The following is a 27,767-nucleotide window of genomic DNA, read 5'->3' as shown; positions in this document are numbered from 1 at the left end:
TTGTTGTTGTTGTTTTTTTTAATAGGGTTTCTCTGCTGGGCTTTTTGCATTCTACCATGATAAAGATGGAAAACCTCTGACTTCAAGATATGCAAGTGGTTTACCCCCTTTTAATAGCAGGTATTTATTTTCTCATTTTTGTTTCTTTCATTGGGTAAAAAATGTTAAGCCTAAGTATATATTCAGGGAATGGGTTTTTTTTGTTTTTTGTTTTGCTTTTTGGAGGGGGAAGGCAGGGCAATTGGGGTTAAGTGACTCGCCCAAGGTCACACAGCTAGTAAGTGTTAAGTGTCTGAGGCCGGATTTGAATTCAGGTCCTCCTGACTCCAGGACCTGTGTTCTATTTACTGTGCCACCTAGCCACCCCTAGGGAATGTTTTAATGAACAAAGATTAACATATGCTCAGGTTCAGTTGTACTGAAAGTAAATAAAAATTCTAATAATTATTTTAAATAGTTCCATAATTTCTATGACACTGGTCATAGATTTGTAACCATAAATTTCCATACCTTTTATATTTTTAGATAGTTAAATTTAAGCTAATACTTAACAAATAAATATCAATATAAATTATACTTTCAGAATAAACTTTGAGAGCAACCAAATTCTCAATTTTTAAGTATAATTCTCTTTCATTTAGTATTGAGTATTGCTAGTTCATTTCTCCTTTCTCCTGGTACTTGTGTTGAAAAAAAAAAAGAAGCCCTTTTCATTCACTTATTTAACTTTTTATCAAAGATCCATGTCTGAGATATGCAGATGACATATGCAATAAACATACCTAGATTTTAGCAAAGCATTTAAAAAGTTTTTGTTGTTCTTGTGGATAAGAAGAAAAGATGTTGGCTATCTGAGTGCATTTTATATGGATTTGGAACTGGTTGAATGGATAAGCCATTAATGGTTTGATGTTGACTTGGAAGTTGCACTTGGCTCTGTGTGGCTTAACTTTTTTTGTGAGTGACTTGGATAAAGACATAGAGAGATAGCTATTGTATTTGCATGAAAGGATCCAAAGCCATCTAATGAGATGAAATTTAATAGGAATAAATTTAAAGTCCATAGAGGTTTCACAAGCATAAGAAGAGGGAGATGCATGGATAAACAGCAAACCATCTGAAGACCTGATAAAAGCTTGCATATGAATCAACAGTATGTATAATATGGTAATCAAAAAAGCCAGTGTGATTATAGGCTGCATTTAAAATTGGAATAGGTGAGCCAGGTCTGGTAATGCATGTTTGTAATCCCTGCTATGGTGAGGCTGGGGCTCACTTGACTTTTAGAGTTCTGAGATAAAGTAGATTAAGCTAAGTGGGTTTCTGCACTGTCTTCTTGCCAATATGGCAAGCCTTTAGGGAACAAGTGTTTATCATGGTATCAGGGAGTTATATGAAAGAGAGAGATTAGGGGCTCGTCATGTGATGAGAGGGGAGCTCCTAGAATGCTCCACAGTGTCAGGAGAAAGTGAGGAAGGCCTCAGCACGGTGGGTGCATCCCTGGGGCACAGTTAAGGAAGACCAACACAGGAGCTGCACAGGATAGACAGGCATTGGTGGTTTATACTCTGCATCATTGGAGCTGACTTTTGAATTGATGAGATGACAGTATACAGTGTTATCCTTCCCCTCTTTATTGTTATCTGTAGGTCACATAAACATATCCCTCGGTGTTTTCATCCAGGAACGTTGGACAGGCTTAATAAAAATACAAATTTACATTTATATGGTGCTTTACAATTACAAAGCACTTTACAAATCTAATTTCATTTGATTCTCATAATAAACCTTTAAAGTAGGTAGTGCAACAATTATTCACATTATAAAAATGAGGAAATCATGCTAGGTAGATAATAGTTACTCTAAATACTTACTAGTAAATAAGTTTTGGGGGCAATTAGTTGGCATAGTAGATGGAGAGCTGGGCCTGCAGTCAGTAAGACTCATCTTCATAAGTTCAAATCTGGCCTCAAAACATTTACTACCTATGTGACCCTGGGCACTTAACCCAATTTGCTTCAGTTCTTCATCTGTAAAATGAGCTGGAGAAGGAAATGGCAAATCTCTCCAGTATCTCTGCCAGGAAACCCCAAATGGGGTCACAAAGAGCTGGACACGACTGGAATGACTGAACAGAAACAACAAATGTTAGTTACTAAGAGAAAGTGTTATGAATGGGGATATATCCCTAAGTCCCTGACCTTCACAGTTGATATTGAAGAGAAGAGTCATGGCCTTTTCATGGTGCTTCTTGGTGCTTCTGTCAGAGACAGAATGCCAAACTGCATAGACCATGTCAAAAATAACTACAAGAAAGAAAATGGCATCTATTTGGTGCAAGTGACTGTTAGTAATAGCTTTCTAAGAAACCTAGGTTAACTCTTATGCATACTTTTATACCTAATATATTTATAAATTTGAAAAATTGAATGTTTTATTTTAATTTTAGTCTTGGATTATATCAGTGGAGTGATAAGGTGGTTCGAAAACTGGAGAGATTATGGGATGTTCAGGGCAGTAGGATGATCCCGCACAGTGTGTTTCTTCTTGTAACACCCCGTGTTGTTGTGAGTATTGCTAAAATATTTCTTATTCTTTGAACTATCTACCAGCCTCACCAGTTATTGGCGTTTAATTTGCTATTATCATTTCAAATTCTTTGAACTTTGGAGTCTCATTTCATAGTTTTTAGTGGAACAAACAATATGAAGTAAATATAGTACAATAATCTTGGCAAATGGAAATCTGCATGTTCCAGAACTCAACTCCTTAATCCTTCCCCCATCACACACACACACACACACCAAAAGTATCCAAAATAAGACCATAAATTAATAGGCTGCAATTGAACAGAAGTTGTTTCTAAGCAAGATTAATATATAGCAGACAAATTTGTAACCTTTTTGAAATTGATAGCCCAAACCAAAATCTTTAAATGGGCAAGGGCACAATATAATAGGTAGAAAGAGAAAAATACTAAACATGATTGTGACAGCATAGAAGATTTATTTTAAATGCCATTTTTCCTCAATATTGCTTTCCATTACAATGAAAAATTCAACATCCTTCTTGCTATTTATAAAATTATAAAAATTGTATCGCATATTGTAATAATTTAATGAGGTTTGTGTTTGCTTTGTTTCTTAGGAAGAAGCTCGGAAACATTTTAATTGTCCAATTCTGGAAGGAATGGAACTTGAAAATCAAGGTGGTCTAGGCACTGAGCTGAACCACTGGGAAAAACGGTTATTAGAGGTCAGTTTGTAGTTTTTTTTGCCTTTTTTGGAGGGCAGTTGGGGTTAAGTAACTTGCCCAAGGTTACACAGCTAGTTTTTTTGTGTGGGTGTTAAGTGTCTGAGGCCAGAACCGAACTCGGGTTCTCCTGACTCCGGGGCTAGCGCTTCACTCACTGTGCCAGCTAGCTGTCCCATAGAGGTCAGTTTTAATGAAAAATTTTTTAAAAAGCTGTTACCAGAGTTAGTAGTATTAGGTTTAATATTTACCAAGATCAGTCCTCTAATGAGAAATCTGCATAACCCCTAAATAAGATGAGATAGGAAACTTGTGAAAATTATTGAAACGTTTCATCTACTGTTATTACGGGCCTTTTTAGTTCCTTGTGCCTTCTTTTCCCCTAAATTCCATGAAAGTAACTCTTTGATACCTCATCATGGTTTAATGGGTTTTTGATGACACCAGTTCTGCAAGTCCTTGATTAAGTTGAAAAGGCTTTGAATAGAGACCTGGCAAAATGCTATTTTTCTGGCATCTGAGATCCAGCCTGACCAAGTACAGATGGTTTTATAGCCAGAGGGTTGGTCACAAGTAATGATTTAATTAGGCCTGAGCAATTCACAAAGGCTATCTACTAAGGCATAGAGAAATAGCAGTATGTAGAAAGGATACCATTCTAGTGAAGTTATATTCCATATTCCATATATTCCATATATTCCATACCCTGAGGTATGGAAGTAGGGATATTTTCCCTAAAAATAGGTTTGGTTTGGTTTTCAGGTCAGTCTTTTTAGTATGCCGCACTTTGGCAGAAATAAAGATTATACACTGGGGTGGAGAACTTGAGGAGATGGTGTTTCCATCAACAACTTCCTTTCTCTGGACTGTGAGCTAGAGCAATAAAAATCAATAGCATTAAAATGCACCTGTTTTTAGTTGCCATGTGTTAATTCAGCTCCTCAGAGTTGAGAGTTACTGAGAAATTAATCAAGTAATTCAAACCAAAGTGAATCCTCCCTTTCCCCTGTTTTTCCTTATATCATTTCCTGTGTATACAACTTCTGGCACTGCAGGTCCCCCCCAGGCCGCCCCTATCCCCTCAGCTCGATCATTACCTCATCCTTTTGCTTTATTTTGCCAAGAGAAAGCTTTATCTATTATAGACTTTTTTTAGAAGTATTTCTTTTTTAAAAAGCAGTTACATTTGTGTTTGCTTGGCCTATTTGCAAATGTCATTAGCCTGTCATTCTAGGGAAAGCCATCCATGGTAGAAGTTTTAAAAGGTTTGAGGAAAAAGAAAGATTTCCTTTCTTTTAAGTGCTATTTTGTTTTCGAAAATTTATGGGGGGAGGGGGATTCAGTTTTAAGTGAGTAAACTGCCTTCTCTCATAATTTAAAGATAATGATCATTATAATCTCAGAAAATTTTAGACCTGGAAAAAGCCATAGAAACCATTTAGTCCATCCACCTCATTTTGCAGATGATGATCTTAGTTCCTGAGGGGTTAATTGACTTAAGGCAATTCAAATTAAATGTTTGTTGTAAGACTTTGGTCAACCTTGGTGCTACTTCTTTTCTGTGACTTACTAAATTTCTTGTGGTTTTCAGAATGAAGCAATGACCGGCTCTCACACTCAAAATAGAGTCCTCTCTCGAATAACCTTAGCATTAATGGAGGACACGGGGTAAGATAAGATCCTGGCATGATATATTGTTTCTTGAGTTAACTGTCTACCAGGATTTGTGGTATGACATTGTGATATGGTGAACTTTTGAGTATATTTAACATTGAAATGTTACCTTTGAAGCAGAATTAGTCATTTAAATAGTGTGTGTGTGTGTGTGTGTGTGTGTGTGTCCAACAGATAACTTGAAATTGGTCTATATTTGAATTTGAATGAAACCAGAGACCACTCCACACCATGCCTAGGTAAAGATGGAAATGAGGCAGGATGAAATAAATGGTCCTCATCTAGTGAGCACTGCTTTGCCTTTGACTAAATAGTGTTTCATACATATATTCCTGTTTTACTCCTACCTTTTCTTTCTTTCTGCTTACATAACATTTTCTACATGGATTCTTTCCTTATCTTCCCAACTCCTACTACCCTCTGCCTAAAAAATTTACCTTGTGTTTATTTTTTACTAACTTTGTTCATTCTGATTTATGTACATGTTGTCTCCCCTCATAATTCTTTGGTGGTACTATGGACAGAGCATCAGGCCTAGAGTCGGGAAGACTCATCTTCCTGAGTTAAAATCTGGCCTCAGACACGTTTTAGTCATGGGACCCTGGACAGGTCACCTAACCCTGTGTGCTTCAGTTTCCTCATCTGTAAAATGAGCTAGAGATGAAAATGGCAAACCCCTCCAGTATCTCTTCGAAGACAACTCTCAATGGGGTCACAAAGAGTCAGATACAACTGAAATGACTAAACAAACCTATAGCATTCCCTATCACTACTCATGAAGCAAACTGTCCAATCAAGAATAGGCCCCACAACCTTGCTTGTGTCCTATCTAGCTCCCTGCTCTTTCCACTTTTATAAATATTTGTGGGTTTTTTTGCTTTTTTTTTGGAGAGGGGAGGGCAGGGCATTTGGGGTTAAGTGACTTGCCCAAGGTCACACAGCTAGTAAGTGTTAAGTGTTTAGGGCTGGATTTGAACTCAGGTCCTCCTGACTCCAGGGCCAGTGCTCTCACTGTGCTACCTAGCCACTGCTATTTGTGTTTCTTTTTGATGTCAGTAATGGGGAGGATGAGAAGCACTGTGTGGGAGGCCTCTGTGGTGGCCCATTATAATATTTTGTTCATCAAAATGGCAGAGCTTTGGGGCAGCTAAGGTGGCACAGTGAATAGAGCACCAGCCCTGGAGTCAGGAGGACCTGAGTTCAAATCTGGCCTCAGACACTTAACACAAACCTAGCCGTGTGACCTTGGGCAAGTCACTTAACACCAATTGTCCTGCTTTCCCTCCCTCCAAAAAAAAAAAGGCCAAAAAAAATCATTTTAAAAAAATGGCAGAGCTTTTAAGTAGCTTTTTTTGCACTGGATCAGAAGAGTATTTCTGTGTGTCTAGGGGAATACCTGAAAATAACATTTTTCCTACAGAAATAAAAACTCTATAGAAAGCTTTTTTGCTGGTATGTTTTATTCTTAACCAAGCTAAAATCTACCGCCTCTACTATGGAGGAAGGAGGGACCCCAGAAAAGAAGACTGAGTTTGTGAACCACTTACACTGTGTGCTCAGTATTCTCATCAGCTTTTTTTTTTACATGGCAATTCACAAAATAAAAAAAAAAATAGCTCTTTAAGGTTTGTCTACAGGAGGTCCTAGGATCTCAGGTTATGTCCTCTTAATAAAATAGCAGTTGAGCAACAGGGAGGTGAATGCGGAAAGGATGATCTCCAAGTAATTGTCGATGGGCAGTATTATTTAGAGGGTACAAAGTAGTAACTTTTGCAGAGAATGACAGTTCCACCTACAGCCTGGTCTGCCATCGGTCTCTTGTGTTAAATGTGACATTGCAGTTTCTGGATTTTTGCAGACATTATCAGGATAGCTGAGATGTCTTTCTTTGTGGAGCTTTAAATAACCATGATGTTGTCAGGATCGCTGGGACAGAAGGTATGGGACAGTGAGTTAGTTTGGAGGGGGAGCAAGATGACCAGTGCTTTTCTATTTTCTTCTTCTCTTCTCTCCCCAGTCCCACCATTCCCTGTGCTAAAATACTTCTGGTTAGCACTCTCTAGCCCTCCGTCTCCCTCTGCCATCAAGAAATTTATTCTTGTATAACTCAGTAGGAAGAGTATCTTGTAACTATGAGAATCCAGATCACAAGACTGAAGCGGAATACAGTGCTCAGTAAATGATTTCTGATCATAGCAGTTTACCAAAGTGTATTGACTTAATTAAGAACACAGTTCTTGATTATTTACTTCATTCTTGAGATTTGTGCTGGATGTAGCAAACATTTTCTAAAACCACAGGAATGATAGCTAACTTATTTATAATATTTTCACAGCTGGTATAAAGCTAATTACAGCATGGCTGAGACCTTGGACTGGGGCCGTGGTAAGGGCTGTGACTTTGTTATGAAGAGTTGTAAATTCTGGATTGATCAGCAAAAACAAAAGTAAGAAAATGTTTTCCTTAAATTCTATGTGGTTATTTATTTAATTTCTGATTTTCTTGAACCTAAAATAACAAATCTTTTCAAGTGTATAGCTATTAGGTTCTGTGAAAATGATTAGTAAAATTTAGAACATTTTTTAAAAAATGTTCTACAGGTTCTCTGTAATTTTACCTTTGGAAATATTTGCATTAAATTTAGGGAGAAAATAGAGTAGAATTCAGATTGATATTCCTGTTTTTGGTTAATGTGATATACAAAAACATATGTTGGTAAAATTTGAACATATCAAACAAATGGGAAATTTGGAAGGGGACCTCACAGCTATCTAGGCCAATCCGTATACAAAAGGAATCTTAGCTATAACAAAACTGCCACAGGGTCATCCAGTCCCTGCTTGAAGGCCCCCAAAAGGAGAGCACCTACCACCTTTTGAAGCAGCCCACTCTACTTTTGGGCAGCTCTGCGTGGTAAGAAGTTTTTCTTGGCATCAGGCCTGAATATTCCTTTTTGCAGCTTTTACACCTTGTTCTTGGTTCTTCCTTCTGGGACCAAATAGAACAAGTCTAACCCCCAATAGTCCTTGAAGTTCTTGAAGACAACTGCCGTGTCCCCACTGAGTCTTCTTTAGGTTGATCGTATCTAGCTCCTTCAGACAATCCTCCAATGTCATGGACTTAAGGTCCTTTGCTATCTTGGTTATTTACTTCCTGTGGATACTCTGCAGCTTACTGGTGTCCTCCGTCCTCCTTAAACTGGGGTGTCGTGGACTGAACATAATGTTCAACATGAGGCCTGAGGACGGCAGAGTACAATGAGACCACCACCTCCCTAGTCCCAGAAGCTCTGTCCCTCTTGATGCAACCCAATGTCGTATTAGCATTTTTGGCTGCCATATCACACTACTATTGATGATTCATATTGAGCTTATAGTCCATTAAAACAACCTAAACTTTTTCAGAACTATGGGTTTCTCACCATATCTCCCCCATCTTATATTGTGAGTTTGATTTCTTATACCTAGACACAAGGCTTTTACATTTATTCCCACTTAGTTTATTTCTTTAGATTCAGCTCAGTGCTTTAGCCTGTCGGGATCCTGACTGTCATTCAGTGTATTAGCTCTTCTTCCTAGCTGGGTATCATCTGCAAAAAATAACATTTCTGCCATTATCCAGATCACTCATAAGATTTTTCACTTTCTTTTTTCTTTTTTGGAAGGGGGGAATGCAGGGCAATTGGGATCAAGTGACTTGCCCAAGGTCACACAGCTAGTTAGTGTTAAGTGTCTGAGGTCAGACTTGAACTCAGGTCTTCCTGATTCCAGGGCCCGTGCTCTATTCACTGTGCCACCTCGCTGCCCCCATTCATAAGATTTTTAAACGGCCTAGAGCCCAGCCTAGATCCCTGAGCCACTCTGCTAGAGACTTTTGCTCTGTTAACATTAAACTGTTCACAACCAGTTATCCAGTGTGTTCTGAATCCATCCAGTGGAAATGAGGATGTTTGCCTGGTCTTGTCTCCCCCAATTGCAGTGATCGTCATGATCACTGGCCGCGGCTCAGCAGTTGCCTCTGTCAGTGCCTTCAGGTGCTCAGGGTGCAGTTCATCTGTGGCAGATGACTGGGCTTCCTCTGGGGACCCAGGTGTTCTCTTCTTGGTTCCTCATGTGTCCTTGGATCAGCTTCCTGTTGGTCTGTTGTGTTCTGTCATTTCCAGTGTAAAAGTCATTCTTGTTTGCAGAAAAAGAAATTGGTAAGAATTCAGCTGCCCTCTTCCTGTTGCTGGTCATCATCATCGCAGCCCATCTACCCAAGCCAAGGTCTTCTCCCTTCCCTGCTCTTCCTTCTTCTAATATAATATAGCAGAAAGATCTCTTCTTCAGTCCTTAGCTTCCCTCAGCACTCTAAGCTTTAGCATGTCATTCTTGTAGGATCATGCCACACTCTTGTCATTTCTCTCTTGTCTGGTCTTGTTTCAGTTTTCTGTACACTTCTTTTTAAAATCTAAGTCATTTGGGTGAGTACCCTGTGTATCCACATTGACCTTCTTAGACAGATCTCATTTTTCCTACCCACTGGAATTGTTTTACTTTCTATTTTCATAATTTCATTTTTTTTAACATCTTCATCCTTCCTCAGATACCTTCTTCTGAAGTATTTTCATCCATGAGATCCTAACTATCTTTCCTCTGGTCCTTTGAAATGTGCCTCTCCAGAATGTAAGGAGCTTGTTAGACTGCTTCTTAGACTTCTCCTCTGTCAGAGACTTGAGGATGAACTGTTCATTTCCCTTTGAGGTTACCGTCATTCCTACCCAACAATTAGTTTCTCCCTGTTGATCATAACCAGAGGCAGAATAGCATTTTCCCATATTTCTTCATCATTTGAAAGATAAAATCATCACCAAGGCAAGTTAAGAATTTATTAACTGCTCTTTCCTTGGCAGAGGGCTCTAGCAGATGGCTAAGACGGTTGACATCCCTGTCACTATTGTGTCATGCCTCTGTGCTATGCTTGTAATCTGTTTTTCACCCTCCTTATCTCTCTTTCCTCTGTCTCTCCAGGTGGCCAATAGCACACGTTGACAAAAATAATTTTTTTCTCCTGCCTTTGACTTTTTATCCAGATATTCCCCATGATTCTTTACCTCTCTGATTGCTGGATTCCCCACCTTAAATATGCCTCTTTAATATTTGATGCTACCCCTCCTTCCTGTACCTATTCTGTGTATTTTGAGTAAGATACACCCTTCAAGAGCCATGGTCCAGTCATGGCTCCATTCCTCCTATCCAATCTCAGTGGCACCTGTGAGGGCTGATGAATCCTTGCATCATGACTGCTGTATCCTTTCATTTGTTACCTAAACATTGGATCTTGGTAGATAGACATTTGAGGTCATGAGTTTTTATTACTGTTTTACATCTTTTATCATAAGATGGGTTTATAATGCAGAATGGCACATAATCAGAACAGTTGACATTTCTGTATAACTTTACCGTTAAAATGTTCTTCCACGTTGCCTTCTCGTCTTGCCAGTGGTATGAATTCATTACTCATGAAGCATGAAGATACTTCAGAGCAAGGTCATCATCATAGTCCAAGAAGTTCTTGGACACTTTTCTACTTTGAATATCGTACTTTGAGATTTTTTCTGATTAGTAAACTGCACAAGGGGATTTCCTTTTTCTTATTTTTCAGAAACCTCAACCTGTGGGTCCCCTTCAAAGTTCTTCCCTTGTCGTTAAGCCTTTTCACTTCTATTTGTAGAGCAGTTGAGTCCAGGAACAATAAAACAAGCCAGTTCCCAGCTGCCATTTTGGCTGCTGCCCTAAGGCTTCCTCCAGGGTCCGAGGTATCATAAGTGTAGATAATTGGCTTCCGTGATCCTGACTTGTAGTGACTGCTCTTACTCACAGGGCCTTCTGCTTGGAATGCTTATGGAGAGAAGAGATCAGTTGAGCTTAGGAAGCTCAGAAGGTAATAGGCAGGACCAAGTCCACTCCTAGCTCTCTGCATCTACATACAGAAAAAACTGTACTCTGTGTATATTTGACTTGTCTTTTAATACAGCTAAAATGTTTATCATCAAAACCATCTATTTGGCTTGTTTGAAACCTTATTAGTTTTTTTTTACAACTTAACCTTAATTCTTGCCTAGTTATTTTGAATATTTAACTAAAATTTATCAGCAAACATAAACAACCATATTCTTCTCACCAAGGACAGAGAAACAAATGAATGAGTTCTTACAGCATAGTATAAGAAATGGATAAGAACTATTAACCCTAAATATCTGAGACACTGTAATATGTTGCTGTGGGGAATTATGCCTTGTTCTTCTCTGAGAAGTTTGTAAAGTGGAGTGATCTCTGACCTTCTTAGAAATGGTTAGTTTGGGGCAGCCAGGTGGCTCAGCGAGTAAGAGCACCGGCTCCAGTGTTGGGATGACCTGGGGATCAAATCCAGGCTCGGATACTTAGCACCACACCCACAAATAACTGGCCGTGTAACCTTGAGCAAGTTACTTAACCTCGATTGCTCATAAAAAAAAAAAGAAATGGTTAGTTTGTGATTTCTCTGAGCTTCCGGAGTTTGTGATAAATTGCAATTCTAAGAGGCATTTGTCTTGTTAATTAAGCCCCCTTTTTCTTTGAAAAAGAAGTTTTGATCCAATTCTAGAATTTAATTCCTTTCAAACTGTGGAAATGTATTGGAGTTTTTATGGAAGAGACATGGTAGACAGCTGCCATTTTCTAAGTCCCAATACTTCTTTTTGTGGTCAGGAGACAGGTGCTAGCCCCCTATTGTGACACACTCAGAAGTAATCCACTGCAGCTAACCTGCAGGCAAGACCGGAGAGCAGTTGCCGTGTGTAACCTGCAGAAGTTCCCCAAGCCCTTGCCCCAGGAATATCAGGTAACAGTTTCTTCTTTGGAGCAGCACTATGAGAATGAACTTGTCCTCAGTGTTCACCTTAAGGTTTAAAAAGAGGCCCAGAGAGAAAGGGCAGCCTGAGGTTCCCGTGTTAAATCTGAGGGGCCGTACCTTAAATCAGACAAACCGTATGTGGAAGGTTTGCGGTTCTTTGTGCAAACCTCTCTTTCTCTACTTGTTTGTGTGTGGAAACGTTTATGTTTCATGACTGCCTGGTCCTGGTGCCACAGATTTGCTTTGCATTTTGACTGCTCTGAACAGAAGACGTCACAAGCTCCCCTCACCTATCTTCTCTATCCTTTCTGGTAGTACTTTGATGACCTCAGTGGAATACCTGTAGAAGATTTGCCTTATTATGGCGGCTCCGTGGAGATTGCTGACTACTGTCCATTCAATCAAGAATTTAATTGGCATATAAGTGGTGAATTTCAACGCAGTTCAGATTGTAGAATATTGGAAAATCAACCAGGCAAGTGATGTAGTTTTATTAACACATTTAGGGCATGTTAATATTTATTTTAGTCACTAAACATTTTAATACTACTTTACATTTAACACATTTAGCATTTCAAGAAACTTTCATATTTAGTTTCTCACCTTATCCTCACAACAACCCTGTGAGAAAAGTAGAGAAGGTGTTGTGATGTGGAAACTAGAGTGGAGGGAAGTAAGGCTGTAGCTAATGTTAAGAGCTGAGTGGATAAAAAGAAGAAGTGAGGACTGTCAAAAATTTGGATTTCTGCGTAAGAGCTGTTCTCAGGCAATCGCTAACGACAGCTTTTGATTGCATTCAAGCTTTTGCAGAAATGTGCTAATTAAGTTTCTAATGCATCAAAAAAAGCGGCCAAATAACAGTCAATTCATGAGAAAAGATTGGGAAAAGACACAGAAAAAAAAGGCAGGAAGACCCACTGTGAATAAATGCTCATAAAAGAACCACCTGGGGGGGAAAAAAGAGTCATTTTTCCAACGGCAGTTAGTCCCATGAGATATCTCCAAGAGGTAATAGCAAGATCGACAGGTCTTAGTACTGGGAAGTATGTAGAGCAGTGGAATATTCTGGCAACCTGAAGACGGTGCCATTTTTCTATATATATCAGAGCCCAGGAAAAGGCATAGTTACAGAAAATGCAGATTAGTACCCATATGAGAGACCACTCAGAATGGATATTTCTTAAAAGAAGCATTTTAAAGGGAAAACAATAAAAAGTCCAAAGAGATAGAGGGCAGATACTAATCTGTGTTGGAAGGATAGGAAAGTGGGAAACAGGGTAGGAAGGTAAGATAGACTGGTGAACCTTTAGAGCAGGGGTTCTTAGATTTCTTGTGTCATGATCCTGTTTGGCAGGCCAGTAAAACCTATGGATCCTTTCGCAAAATGTTTCCAAATGTATAAAATAAGATTCCTAGGGTTATAAAAAGAAACCAATTATATTAAAATATAATCATCAAGATAGTTTTAAAAAACAGGATGTGAAGCTCTTCCCATAGAGGTGTGAGTCTCTGAGGGTAAAGAAGCTCACCATGCTCTTAACTGCCACTAGAGAGGACAAGTATAGAGTTGAGAAGTGGCTGACAGCTCCTGGCTGAGAGGGGCTTGGGTACCTGGAGCTGCTATGACGTGAATGATCATGGAGGGTTCAGCATCTTCCTGTACCTGGGCTGTGACGGCTTCCTGGGGCCTGTCACACCGCATGAACACCAGCTGCTTCTGGTGATTCACAGAAGGATCATCAGCGTCATTGCTTCAGAAGCATTTTAGGGGATATAAAACCTTGAGCAAGAAGCTAGAGACTTTTCGGACCACGTGATGTTTTTATCACTGTCAGTGATGAAGGAGAGGTGCTTCAGTACAGAGGTGCATGTCTGGGAAGTGAATAGCTCATGACCAAAATGCGAGTGTAGCTAATGAGGGCTAGTAAAAATAGGGATGGATTTGTGAATCTGACCGGGAGCACAAGAGAGAGGAAAAGAACAACGTGTGTGGGTTTGAGCGTGGGTGCAAAAACAGATGCCACAGGGCTCAGCAGCTAAGACATAGGCAAGAGGACACCATTTGGGAAGATGAGTAGTTAACAGAAGACAGTATGTAAGGAAAGGGCAACAACAACAGAAGCACATTCTCAGATAATCTCTACACAAATGCTGGAAGTATCAGTAATCAAGGGAATTAGAAATCTTAATATGTTGAGGTAAATTTTACTTGCTGGGTATCGCTGAGAGTGGGTGGGTTTATGACTCCAAAAGCTAGAAGCATTAGATCAGGATTCTTAACAAGGAGTCTGTGAACAAATTTCTGGGGGAATCCTTTACTTTGGATGGAAAAATAAATGCTTTCATTTTTACTAGCTTCTAAGTGAAATGTAGAATTTCTTTCAGTTATTTAAAAATGTAATTCTGAGAGGTGGTCCATAGGCTTCACCCCAGCTGCCCAAGGAGTCCATGACACTAAATAGGTTAAGAATCCCTGCACTAACAGAATTAAACTTATGTTTGGCTTAGCGCAGTAGCCGCATTTCAAGAGGCTGCCAATCAGGAGTCACCTTCTGCCCTTGCCTGGGCCTGAAACTATAAAAGGGTCCCAAGCCACCTGTGACCCCGTATCGCCAAAGACAAGCAACTCACTGCATGTCCCACTTGTAGGCTCGCTTCTGCCCACCCCATTTTGGCAAGAGGATACTAGCTACTGCCAAATGTACATTCAGCCCTAGGTAACCCTGTTAGGCTGACTCATTGGCCTTTCCAGAATCTCTGAGGTGATCGGCCTAACAAGTCATGAAAACTGACATTGCCATGTCTTAGTCATCAATGGGAGTGCCGGAACTTCAGTCAGCTGGTTCTTCTGTTTCCTATGGCTGTCAAGCTTTTTGAAAATAAGTGAGGTACAATGATTTATTTTTTTATTTAGAGGAAGAAGCAGATATTTTCAGATTGTAGGTGGATGAGATTGATTCCATTCCTGGTAGAACTCTGGAATATATTATTAAAGGGACGGGAAGCATTGATTTCTAAGAGCCAGGATGGTTTCACTGAGAAGTGATGATACCTGTCTGAATTCACTTGCTTTTTTTAATTCTTAGATCAGGGGAATGACACAGACAAAGCTTAATTGGATTTCAGCAGGACATTTGACAAAAGCCTGTCCACGAGATGGAGAGGTAGATAATATGAAAGATTCAAAACTGGTTAGTCAGACCCCAAGAGTAGTATTGAATGTGTTGGTGTCACCCCGGAGGGACAGTCACAAGCACCCTCCTCCTGGTGCTATTCAAAGTGTGTCATCAGTGGAGTGTCCTTCTGAAAGGTGACACGGCATTGGGAAGGGCAGTTAACCTTGTGGGTGAACGCCAGGTTCTCCCATGATCTTACAGTCGAGTGGTCACTATTTATTTCATTCTCTTAACATTGAAGTATTTTGTTCTGTTTCATTTAGTCAAACAGCCAGGATTTATTAAGTGGTTACTATGTGCCAAGCACTGTGTTAAGTCCTAGGGATACAAAACAAAAGTGAAATAGCCCCTACCCTCAGAACTCTCACATTCTGACAAGACATGAAGGTCGCTCCATATAAATGTGCATTAACAGTCAGTATTAATATTGATTAATATTGATAATCAGTCATTTAACTTTTTTCCCAAAGAATGTACTTTGTAAGAAAGAGTTTATTAGGAAGCTTCTGTTAAGTGAAAAATGTATCAAAAAATCTTTTCAAACAAAATGGGATAATTTTGGCAGGCTGGAACTATTACCTGAATGGAATAGGATCAAATTGAATAAGAATAAATGTAAAGTTCTGTGCCTGTATTAAAACAGATAAATTGTGCATGACAAATGGGACAGGTGTGGCTGGACAACAGGTAATGATGGTCAGCACAGTCGCTCTGAGGGCACTAGTACAAAAACCGATTGGACTTGCAGCTGCATTAATGGAGGCTTAGTGACCACATAATCCCCTCGCTCTTTGTCTCCTCACAGCTCATCTGAGCCCCCTGTGTATTCCTGTGCATGCCACAAACCCTTTTTACAAAGTCAATTCTCTTGGGATAGAGTTAAATGATTGATTATTTATATTCTCCATATACTCAACATTTGTACTCACTTTCTTGTCTTCTGTCAGAATGGGAGCTCTTCAAGGGCAGGTGGTTGCACCTTTTGTTTTGTATCCTCAGCACTAAGCCCAGAGAATGCCTCACAGATGGCAGTAAATGCTTGTTGACTGAATCATCAGTAACCCCACATGAGAGTGTGGAGGTGGGGGGAGGGGGAGGACCAAGATGGTATGGATGTTGGAAACAAAGCCAGACTTAGGGGGTAGCATGGTAACTAACCATCTTCAAGTATTTGAAGATATGCTGTGTGAAAGCTGATTTATACTTGTTCTGCAGGGTCCCTGGTAGGCAAAACTAGAAGCAGTGGGTAGAAGCTATGGAAAGAATTGTGCGGAAGTGGAGGGTTCCTGTTCCTGGAAGGCTGAAAGCAGAAGCTGTATGACCTTTTGTGGGGGAGGGTATAGGGGAGGCCCCTGTTCAGGGCAACATGGGACTAGATGACATTGGAAGTCCTTTCAAGCCATAGCAGCTTCTTCTGCAAATTCAAAATAGACTCATTTGGGACTTAAACTCTCTCTGTTAAATGGAAATCATCTGTTTTATAAAGTGTTCAGTCATGATCAGGAATTGTTTTGAGAATTGGGCAAGGCGTAGGCAGAGATGAGAATTGCTGCTTACCTCTTTCCATTGGAAATAGAGATTACAGACTTATATCCCTGGGATTAGTAGTAATCATTTAACCTCTTTTTTAGAAATGCTTTTTTTATTCCATCTTTTGTTTTTACATCACCTACATTTGCTAATGTAGTCTTCTCTCCCTACCTCCCAAAGACCCATCCTTTATAACAAAAAGTAGAAAATAGAGGAAAAAACAGGTCAACAAAACTAACCAATACATTGATGACATCTGACATTATCTGTAGTGTTCCACACCCATAGCCCCCCAGCTCTGCAAAAAAAATGGGGAATTGATTATAGAGATTTTAGGCCTCCTTCTGCTCTTCTCTGTAGGCTGATGCTTGAATGAATTAAAATAACTGAGTATCTCAGGAAGTAAGATTCAGTTCAAATTGATGGTCCCTAAGTGTAGCTGTGTAGAGTGTCTCTAGTCCCCAGAATGTTCCCACCAGATAACTTGGAAGCCCCCATCCTGCCAGACAGCGTGAACTCCTTAGACATTGTCATGCCCAGGTCTCCCATGAAGGTGGCTCCCACTTGCAGTGTTCAAAATTCCAGTGACCAGGAAGTTCTTCTGTGTCCTTTGTTTTAGCTGGTATTTTCTTGTTCTGTTTTTATACATAAGACTAGTAATAGCTTCCTCTGAATAGTAATTTTATGTACCTGAGAATCAGTCACTTATCTAGACTCTTGGCAAAAGAAATCTACTGCCTTTACTTTTCTCAATCTTTTGTTTTCCAGTCTCTTACCACATTTTGGGGACTAAAAATTGAACTCAGAACTTAAAAGGAAGTTTACCAGTGTTAACTAACGTAGAAGATGACCTTAATGTGCTTTATGCAGCCAAATAATGATAAACTTTAAATAGAATATTGTCCCAAGAGTAGCCAGACAAAGAATGATCAGGAAGCGTAATTTCTGTGTTCTGATATAGGTGACTGTTCACTATTAATAGCTATTTGATATACAGTGCTTTTATGCTTGGTGCCTTCCTTTCAAGATTCCTTTAAGAACTGGTTTTGATTTGAAAGGACTTTAGTCAAAAGGAATGGTGGAGATACTTCAGTTTCTAACAAATTGAACCGAAGTGCCTTTTTTTTTTAATTAAAACATACATTTTTACTTACTTCAGAACCTTTCAAAAACTTTGGTGCTGAAAAATATGGACCTCATTCAGTATGTCTAATCCAAAAGTCTGCGTTTGTCATGGAAAAATGTGAAAAGAAGCTCAGTTATCCTGACTGGGGGAGTGGATGTTACCAGGTAAACCAGATGATCATTGTCAGTGTCTTTGAATAAAGCTTTTTTCAGAGGGTGGATTTGTTTTTTGTATATGCTATTTTTTATAAGTCCTTTCATTCCCTTTTTGTGTGTAGGGGCTTGTTTGGCTACCCTTTTTTCTTTATTTTTTTGACTCTAAGACTCATCTCTGTTTCCATGACAGAGAATGTTTTTCTTTCCCTTGAGTATGACTTGCATTCGGTGGTGTTGTTTTTTTTAAGTTTTAAAAAAGCCTTGTGTGGCAGCATGATCTGGTGGATAGATGGACAGACTTGGAGTCAGGGAGCTCGACACTCAAGCCTTGCCTCTGTTCTATATGGGCTAAGTGACCATGGATAGGCCACTTAACCTCTTAGTGCCTCAGATACCATTTGAAGACTAGTCAATGATGAGAGGTTTATCAATGCATTTTTTCAATGCATTTTTCACACTGGGAGTTCCTCCACCTAGATTTGGGGTGGGGGGGAGGGAAGCTCAGTGTTATAGTAAATCAGTATCTATTATTGGTAAATAATTCTTCCCTCTTTAAAACTGGAAATGCAAAGAGTGAACCACTTCATTCTTTATTTCTGTATGTGAAAATAGAAGACAGTCATCATATCAAGAATTAATTGAAATAATAATCATTAGCCATCCTCTGATTTAAAAACACCTTTAAAAAATGCAAGGTTGGTGGGATAGGACTGAACAGTGAACTTCTCTGAACCTTATTTATGACAACTCACATTGGCATAGTGTCTTATGGTTTACAAAGCAGAGTATTGCAGGCAGTATCTGGTTTAGCTGTGTTAGTTATTTGCCCATGGTCACAGGGCTAGTAATTGCTGGAGCTGCTGGGATAAGAGCCCAGGTTCCCTTACTCCCAAGGCCAGAGCCCATTCCACTATGGTCACCGTGCTAGCCTTAAAGAGCTGGAACCAGTCTCCATTTCTGCAGATTATGATTTTGTAGGGTACCCTGGCATCCTGACCAACCATTTATAGTATTATTGATGGAAAATGCATTCTGAGTTCCAAACAAATGAACTTCTAAAATACAGTTGTTTTGTAAGTTGTAAGTTTTGTAAGAGCGTGAGAAATTTCTGTGCTGGGGCAACTAGGTGTCACAATGGATAGAACACTGGCCCCAAAGTCAAAAGGCCCTGAGTTCAAATTTAACCTCAGACCCTTACTAGTTGTGTGACTCTGAGCGAGTCACTTAACCCTTATTGCTTCAACCAGCGGGCAGTTAGGTGGTACAGTGGCTGGAGAAGCAGCCCTGGAGTCAGGAGGATCTGAGTTCAAATCTGTCCTTAGACACTTGACACTTACTAGCTGTGTGACTGTGGGCAAGTCAATTAACCCTGTTTGCCTTGCAGGAAAAAAAAAAAAGGAAGAAATTTCTGTGACTTAAAAATATGATAAGAAAAAGCAGGCTAGAATAATTGAGAAGAGATAGTTAATAGAATGATTGTTTTAGTACTTTTCTAAACTCTCAATGTTAAGTTTGGAAGGTATCTTAAAAAAAAATAACTGTTGGCTGTATTAAAGAGTGAAATATTTTTCCAGTAACATTTTTCCAATTGGACTTTGTAAGGATTTGCCCAGAGTCACAAAGTGTCCAAGGCAGAATCTATTACAATATTCACCATGCTTTCTAGCTACTCACTTTGGAAAACTGTTCCTAGAGTAAGGACCTCTCAAATACATCTATCAATAAACCCTTCTGAATCATGTTGGTTCCTAGAACACAGCATCTGGCACATAGTAAGTGTTTAATAAATGCTCATTGACTTATCAGAGCAAATGGTGTTCTCTAGTGGTGATATGTTAAAAGATTTCTGTTTATATTCATAGGATGTCTTAATTTTCTAGAATGTTACTGAGCTAGGGTTTTTTCCTCCCCTTTGTTTTAAGGTTTCTTGTTCTCCCCAAGGCTTGAAAGTTTGGGTCCAGAACACCACATATTTGTGCAGTCGGGCAGGTCAGGTCCTCCCTGTAAGCATTCAGATAAATGGCTGGGTACATGATGGGGACCTTCTCTGCCCAGCATGTTGGGACTTCTGTGAACTCTGCCCTCCAGAAACAGATCCTCCAATTTCCAACCTCACGAGGGCTTTACCACTGGGTAAGTGAGTGTCCATCAAATAATTAAAATCCAGTTTTTCAGGACTCTTAAGAATAGATGGAAAATCTTTTTGCCAGATTCTTCTTCTTCTATTCTGTTGAAAATTTTTCTCACTGTCTTTGGGCCCTAAAAACCAAGGTAGAGGGGTGACTAGGTGGCACAGTGAATAGAGTACCAGCCCTGGGAGTCAGGAGGACCTGAGTTCAAATCTGGCCCCAGACAATTAACACAAAATTAGCCATGTGACCTTGAGCAAGTCACTTAGCCCCAATTGCCCTGCCCTCCCCCCCCTCCAAAAAGCCAAAAAAGAAAAACAACCAAGATAGACAAGACTTAGTAAATGCCAGTCTAGAGAACCTCTGACCTGCCAAGACCTGATCCACAGAGAAGAACTATCAGCAAGAAAAACACCTTATTTTATTTAAGAGAAAATTTCTTTTCATCTACCTTTAAAATTAGCAAACTGAATGGAACATAAAACTCTACAGTAAAGCATTTTTTCAAAATACATCTACTCTAGTCCTGTATTATGACTGGTTAAGGTGAGGAAAAGTGGGAAGTGCATTCTCACAGCCAAAAGAGACCCAGGAAAGGAAGATGCACCCACATAGAGTGACATTCTTGGAGCAACTGATGGATCTTGTGTGTAGGTTTTAAAGTGTTATAACCTAAAACTTAAATCCTTCCAGAAAACAAAACAAAACCAAACCCCCTGAAATCCTTATTGCACATCTGAACTACGGCATGAATGAGGCTGTAATTTTTGGATACCTGCCGCACGGGCATGATCAAAGTGAGGAGTGGAGTCAGGCCAGAGTTCAGGGGTTTCTCACCCTAACTTAATCTTCTAATTTGACTTTCTGTTCTCCTCCTTTGAAGTCCTTGGGAGCTGCAGTTTTTCTCCCCTAGGCTTAAGCTCTCAATAGAAAGGAGGGACGGAGTTTGAGAATGCAGTCCTATGAATTGGCACCCAGTTGTTTTTTTTTAATTCAGTGCTTTTTCACTTCCAGCGGGCTAGAGTAATTGGAGAAAAAAATTGTTCCTACTCAGAAACAAAATCTATTTTGCACCCAGTAATTTGATTAATTCGACAAGTATTTATTAAGTGCCTTCTACTGCCTGAAGGCATGCTAAGAGGATGGGGAAAATAGTTCCTGCTGTCAAGAAACCTCCCTTCCGCTGAGAATGAGGGTGGCAGAGACACATTGTGCAAACCTAAGTCAGTACAAGATGATTGGAAGAGGAGAAATTACTCATAATTCAGGACGTGCTGCCCATAGGAAGTTGGCCTCTGTGTGGAGGTGTCTAACAGGTGATGGTGAGGTCCCGGGAGGTGGGGGGGACGGGACAGGGATGTGCCCATGTCAGACAAGTACCAGTGGCCTGTTTGGCTAGAACATGAAGCATGTCAAGGACAGTGATAGGAAATCATCTGTGAAGGGGGCAAGAGCCAAACTGGGAAAGGCTCAGAAGGCCCTGCCAAGGCAACAGGTCAGACCTGTGCCTGGGGAAGACTGGCAGCTGGAGAAGAAGCTTGAAGAGGGGAAGCCTGGAAGGAGGGAGGCTAGTGAGGAGGTTGTTACAATGGTACAGACAGGTGAAGAGTGCCCGAAATAGGTGGGGGGCCTGTGAGAGGAAGCAGAAAACACTACTAGAGGACGGTACAGGTAGAATGGCCAAGGCTGGTCTGCGGATTTTCTGCCCAGATAATCTTCCTACGGCACAGGGCTGACCACACCCTTCACCTTCTCAGAAACATTCATTGTCTACCTTTGTCAGACTCTGGGATAAAATACAAACCCTTCAGCCTGGCATTTAAGGAAGACCAGGCTCTTCTAGGGCCTCTATTTGAGAAATGTTTTCAGATAATGAGAATTAGTCTTGACTTGTCACCCTGACTCAGTGACTAAATAAAGAAATGAAAGGGCATTTATGAAATAGTCATTAAACATTTATAATACTGTGTATCAGGTACCATGTAAGCCCTAGGGGTACAAAGAAAGGCAAAAGACTGTCCTTTTCCTCAAGAACTCACAGTCCAAAAGGAAAGACAATATAAAAACCAACTCTGTGCAAATAAGCTATATGCAGGATAGATTCAAAATAATCTACAAGGAAGGCACTAAAATTAAGGGAGATTAGGAAAGGTAGAATTGGGACTTGAGAAGAGCCAAAAGGCAGAAATAAGGAGGGAAAACAATTGAGGCATGGTGGGGGACAGCCTCTGAAAATGCTCGGAGTCAGGAGATGGAGAGTCTTGTTTGAGGGACAGCAAGAAGACCAGTGGATTGAGGAATACACAGAGGGTGTGAACTCTGAGGTGGGGTTGGGAGAAGGCAAGCTCCAAAGGGCTTTGAATGCCTAACACAGTTCTTTCTCAGATCCTGGAAGTGATAGGGAGCTGCTGGAGTTTATTGAGTGTAGGGGTGATGTGGTCAGACCTGTACTTTAGGAAGATCACTCTGATAGCAGAGTCTGCTCAGCTGGACTGGAGTGGGGAGAGACTTGAGGCAGGCAGACCCACCAGGAGGTTATATTGTAGCAGTCCAGACATGAGGTGATAAGGACCTGTACTGGAGTGGTGGCAGTGTCAGGAGGAGAGAAGGGGGTGTGTGCAGGTAAAGTTGACAGGCCTTGCCAGTGAGAGAGAGTGAGGAGCCTGAGGGACGGGGAGGATGGTGATCACGCCCTCCACAGGAAGAGGGCTAAGTGTGGGGGTCACAGAGAGAAAGGCAGGGAGTTCCTGCTGCTGCAGAGCTCATGCCCTAAAGGGGGACAGGGAAGGCCAGGGGTGCTTCCTGCACGCACGCAGAGCAGATGGCAGGGTGCCTTTTTCAGTGTCATTTCTAGTGATAAAGCCACCTCCAGGTTTGACATGGAACCATGCTTCAGGCACTGAGAAGGCCAGCTAGCCCTGGAGGCAGTCAGTGTCTCAACAGGCAGACTGTGCCTCTGGCCTGTTCAGCTTCTCCTTCTCCATTCTTATTCCTGTTTCCTCCTAGCCCAGAATATTAATACAACCCCTTTCAGACAGCTCTATACTCCATTGATGCTCAAGATATTTCACTTTTAAAATTGAGTGTTTTCTTACAAACAATGAAAATTGATGTTGCTGTTTACACTAATTTCATTTGTTGTTTTTTTTTTGGAGGGGGGAAGGCAGGGCAGTTGGCATTAAGTGACTTGCCCAAGGTCACACAGCTAGTAAGTGTTAAGTGTCTGAGGCCAAATTTGAACTCAGGTCCTGCTGACTCCAGGGCTGGTGCTCTATTCACTGTGCCACCTAGCCACCCTTAAATTACTTACTTTCAGTGTATAAAATAGCAAAGCAATTCAAGTTGTCATTAATTTTTGTTAAAATTCTGTCTGTTGATTCCTTTAAGTTCTGTGAATACTTGGTAATTCTTACTTTTGCTATAGCACACGTTGCATTGTTTTGGTTTTGCTTTTTTTTCTTTGTGTTATTCCATAAAGATCTTTCCATGTTTCATTGGATTCCTCATAATTGATATTATGATTGGTTTTGCATTAAATGTATAAATTAATTTGGGGAGTATTAACATGTTTGCTCCGTTAGTCAGAGCCATTCTTTAACATGTCCCTTCCATTGGTTAGATCTTCCTTTAATGAATTATGGTTTTATAATTCTCATACTGAACCTATAAATTCTTAAGTAGGTCAGTTTCCAAATGTGACTCTTGTAAGATTATATTTTCTTTATTACAAGTAAATAAAAATACAGGTGATTTTTGTGCCCTAATCTTATGACCAGTGATTTTTCTAAACACGTATGTTGACTCCATTTAATTATCTGTCTTAGAAAGTTATTTCTTTCTTTTGAGTTCCCTTTGGGTTTTGAAAGGTTTTGAGGCCTCAGACACCCTGTGGGAGGGCTAACTTTTCTCAGTGAGCACCTTTTTGTGGATCGGTTGACCTCAGGTTGTCAGACCAACACTTTATAATGGTGTACAGAACAAATACATGTGGGTGACCAGTCTATTCAGAGGATAGGAGAGGAGGTAAAAAATCAATTGCCTTTCACACTGTCCTGAGGCTGACTCTGAGGTACTAAGCTGATCAGATTTTAAGTATGTGATGTCAGTGTGATCATACAATATGAGTCTTGTTTTTTTCTGATTTTAGATCTCTGCTCCTGTTCCTCCAGCCTGGTTGTCACGCTCTGGCTGCTTCTGGCTAATCTGTTTCCTCTCCTGGCTGGATTCCTTCTGTGTGTTTTGCATTAGTGGTCAAAAGATGGATCCCTGAGAACCTCTTTTATGTTGTTCTTCTTGGCCAGAGCACACAACTTAGACAGGGGCCAGCCTGTGGAAAAAGGCCGAAGACGCAGTTGTGACTTCAGCTTGGGAACTGCTGATGGATCACAGCCAGACCTTGAAGCAGTCTCTCCACACCTAGAGCTTTGATTGACCAAGCTTTGAGAAGGAGCGTGGTCTTATCAGTTGCCAAGTCCTTTAGTGTTTTAGGACCAGTGATCATCCTCAGTGGTTTTCTTGAATTCCTTTGAAAACGTCCTTGGGGTGACTAATGAATCATCGAACTAATTATATACCTCAGTGTTTGCTGTCAGAAATCATGGACGAGATCAGCTGCCGGCGCCAAAGTAGATTGGCTGCCCACCAGCAGATCGTTGCAGAATCCTAAATTCTGTTGAATCCTGTGGAGTTTTTCAAAATTGTGAACTCTCATTTGACTTATGGGTCTTTTGAGTTTAATGCTGTTCATGGGACCTTCCTTTACATCATTGTGCTGAAAGTTAGTTCAATGGCATTGCTTTATTTAAGCAATTTCATTCTGTAACTTAATCATGCCTACCTTTTTCAAAGTAGTAGCTGAACTGAACTGTGTTTATCTAGTTCTCCTGATGATAGGTTCTGTTTAGGGTTGTTGTTTTTTTTTTGACAGACTTTCCCAGCAGTATCTTTTCTTATTAACCTTTGGAATCTAATATTCAATCACAGACCATTTGTGTTCTTGATTAAGGTCATAGTTTAATGACTTCTGGAAAAAAAACACTTGTGAAAGAGTAAGAACTACTAAGACAGCTACTCATTATGATAGGCACTGAGAATGTGACCATAGAAGGGGAGAGAGGACCTGGAGGTTTTTAAGGTAGAAGCATTGATAGCTCTAGTCCTAACAGTAACAGAAGGCTCTCATTGTGACCCAAGCCAGCCAGGGTTAAAGAGAAAGCCCTGGTCTGGACAGGCACATGCTGCTTTTCATAGGGATAGGGAAAGGAGTTACTGCCTGCCATGGAAGGAAAGCTGAAGGAAGCCACGCACAGCATTTTGGGTTGTCTGACAGATGTGTTGGGAAATAGGTATTGGGGTCTCTCCTCGGCATCACAGCTCCAAGGCTTTTTGCCTGGGGTCACAGAAGTGGGGAGGCACTTTAGCATTTCTTCAAGGACTCACACCTGAATTTCCTGTACCATCAGGAGGGGACAGCCCCAGGTCTGAGTCCTGGCACAATCCAGTTCACTTCAGCACCCATTGATTATGTGCGGCAGTCTTGGTAGATATTGGGAATACAGAGGCCAACATAAAACAACCCATGTTCTCTCCAGAGAGCACATGTATACCTATCTGCTGGTTGGGGAGAGAAAGAATATGACCAAGTATTAATAATACAGTACAAAGGGTGTGAGGGCAAAGAAGAAATCCAGACACGCTAATAAGCAATAGCTTTGACAGTCTACATCAATAAGCCTTAACTGGGCAGCGCATGTCCTTAATTTGTATATTAAAGCCCAGAAATAACTGACACCCAGCCTAAAGAAAGAGAATTTTTTCTTTGTATCTCTATTGAAGGAAAGCCAGTTTGTATACCACATGGGAAGGGGTCAGCATAGACCTCTGCACTCAGACCCTTTGCTATAAAGTTTCCCTTCCCAGAATGGCTGGGATGCTGGCACTTCAGTCCTCGCTGCTACCAGGAAGATCCCAGTCTCTGGTGCTGAATTTCCCAGCAACCTTGACCCAGGTGTGGAATGAAAATTAACCCCTTCTTGCCTGTTCTTGTTGGGAGTCTCTGATGTAGACGACACTGAGCTAAACAGAACAGTACAAGGGTAGTGTTTAGGAAGCACACAAGCTTAGTTTTTAAGTCTGCCTGATATGCACATGCACTTCAGGGAAGTCAGGACACGAGGAATGCTTAGTTAGCCATTTCTAAAAAGAAATTAATGACTAAGAATTGACCTGAAGTCAATTATCTATAGCCATTCAGGAATCACTTGAACTGGACAACACAATTTCGCCAAAATTTTGTAGTTAAAAATACAGTAGATTCACAAGGGTGGGTAGGTATTGTTATCTTCTGACTGTCGTACAGTAATAGACTTTGGAAGCATTGTTTCAGAGCATGGTGCTTTTATACTTGAAAGATATCTTAATTTATTTTTCTTAATATAATTATATTTGCACTAACTACTTTCTTGATGATATAGCTGACATTTTTACTTCTGTGTATATTTATTACATTTGCAATCTGGTAACCCAGTGTTGTGTCTGTACAAATATGAACCTTGATAAGCTTGGGGTTGAGCGTCTTGATGTCCATAAGTAATGAGCTGTATTGGTGTCTTCCTCCCTGTCAGATAATGGCTTGAAAAATGGTTATTACTTACATTGTATTATGTTCCACTAGTTGTAGAAGATGTGTCAACTGTGTTTAGAGGACTAACTAACCCTCTATAGCTTTTCCAGGGAGGTTTTAAGAAACATTTCTTGATCTGCTGGAGTGTAGCAATGGAATAAAGAATGGTTTTAATACCCTGATATTTCAGTTCAGGTTTTGTGAGAATGTTTTCCTTTGGGGGATAGAAATTCTGAAAGCTAGAAAATTGTAAATGGCTCAGCTCCTATGGAAAACACATATCCCATGGCAGGTTATTTCATATTAGAAAAGACAAAACCAAGTTACTACAGAAATAGCAGGTAGGATGAAAAGACTGCCGCCATGATGAAAAGGAGATGGGGACAGGAGAAGAGTGGAGAGCAGCAGAGAATCCATGGAGCTGCTTTCAGACCCAGGAAGGGAAATGTCCTTGTAAAACCGAATACCTCCGTTTTCCATGAAGTCATAGATGCATTTTACTCATGTTAACTTCTGAATCATTTAAAGTATGAAGTAAAAAATGTCTCAGGTTTTAAAGAACAGAATTTATAGGAAATAAAAGCCATTTCAGCAAACAGACTTGATTTGACTGGAGAAACAAACAGGTATAAAAAGAACCTGATGTTGAAAGGGATTTCAAAGGTCATCTAGTCCAACCCCCTTCCTGGTACAGGAACCTCACTATAACATCCCTGTCAGGTGGTCATCCCACTGCTGCTTGAATATTTCCCGTGACAGGGAATTCACTACCTCAGAATACAACCCATGCCATTGTTTGGATAGATTTTAGATAGAAAATTTTAATATGATTCCCTCTTCTGCCTACACAGGATCTTCCCCGTGTCCTTCCTTGTCCTCCCCCTTTTTAAATTTAAACTACCACTATGTACCTTCATTCTCAACCAGACTTCTTTGTTTAAAGTTATAACAATGGAATTTCTCATCCTTCTCAAAATAGTTTTAGAAGGAAACAAGGTTCACCAGGATATTTCATGATTGGAATCTTCAATATTAACCTTGTGGTCATTGAGAAGAAAAAAAAGATTAGCTGGTCACATGACCTTGAACAAATCATCTGTTCTTTCTAACCCAGTTTCCTCACCTACCTTACAACTGTGAAGCATCCACGGAGTAGGAATGGTTCTGCATCCCATTTCTAGAATATACTTTACGTGCATGCTGTGTTTGATAAAGCATGCTCTTGGTTTT

At 40.3% G+C, this 27,767-nt stretch overlaps 1 protein-coding gene across 2 annotated transcripts in view; it reads left to right on the top strand.

The window, feature by feature from the left end:
* The window catches only part of LMLN (leishmanolysin like peptidase), a 57,543-nt gene extending 30,824 nt beyond the window's left edge, over positions 1-26,719 (top strand). Inside the window, exons 8-17 of one of the 2 annotated variants that reach the window (XM_069064979.1) lie at positions 26-120; positions 2,450-2,567; positions 3,148-3,255; positions 4,844-4,920; positions 7,262-7,372; positions 11,655-11,787; positions 12,115-12,274; positions 17,665-17,795; positions 19,709-19,919; positions 24,063-26,719. In XM_069064979.1, coding sequence (XP_068921080.1) covers positions 26-120; positions 2,450-2,567; positions 3,148-3,255; positions 4,844-4,920; positions 7,262-7,372; positions 11,655-11,787; positions 12,115-12,274; positions 17,665-17,795; positions 19,709-19,919; positions 24,063-24,163 — 1,245 coding nt within the window. In that variant the 3' untranslated portion in view covers positions 24,164-26,719. Of the gene's footprint in view, positions 1-25; positions 121-2,449; positions 2,568-3,147; positions 3,256-4,843; positions 4,921-7,261; positions 7,373-11,654; positions 11,788-12,114; positions 12,275-17,664; positions 17,796-19,708; positions 19,920-24,062 lie in introns of those variants that run through there. The other variant, XM_069064980.1, reaches the window with a different exon arrangement.
* Positions 26,720-27,767: the final 1,048 nt, after the last annotated feature.

This window comes from Petaurus breviceps, unplaced genomic scaffold (assembly GCF_028583685.1).
Source record: "Petaurus breviceps papuanus isolate PSGF00001 unplaced genomic scaffold, PetGlider_PUasm1.0 90654, whole genome shotgun sequence".
Lineage (NCBI taxonomy): Eukaryota > Metazoa > Chordata > Mammalia > Diprotodontia > Petauridae > Petaurus > Petaurus breviceps.
The sequence above is the reverse complement of the archived record's forward strand: the minus strand, read 5'-3'. Positions and strand labels throughout refer to the sequence as shown.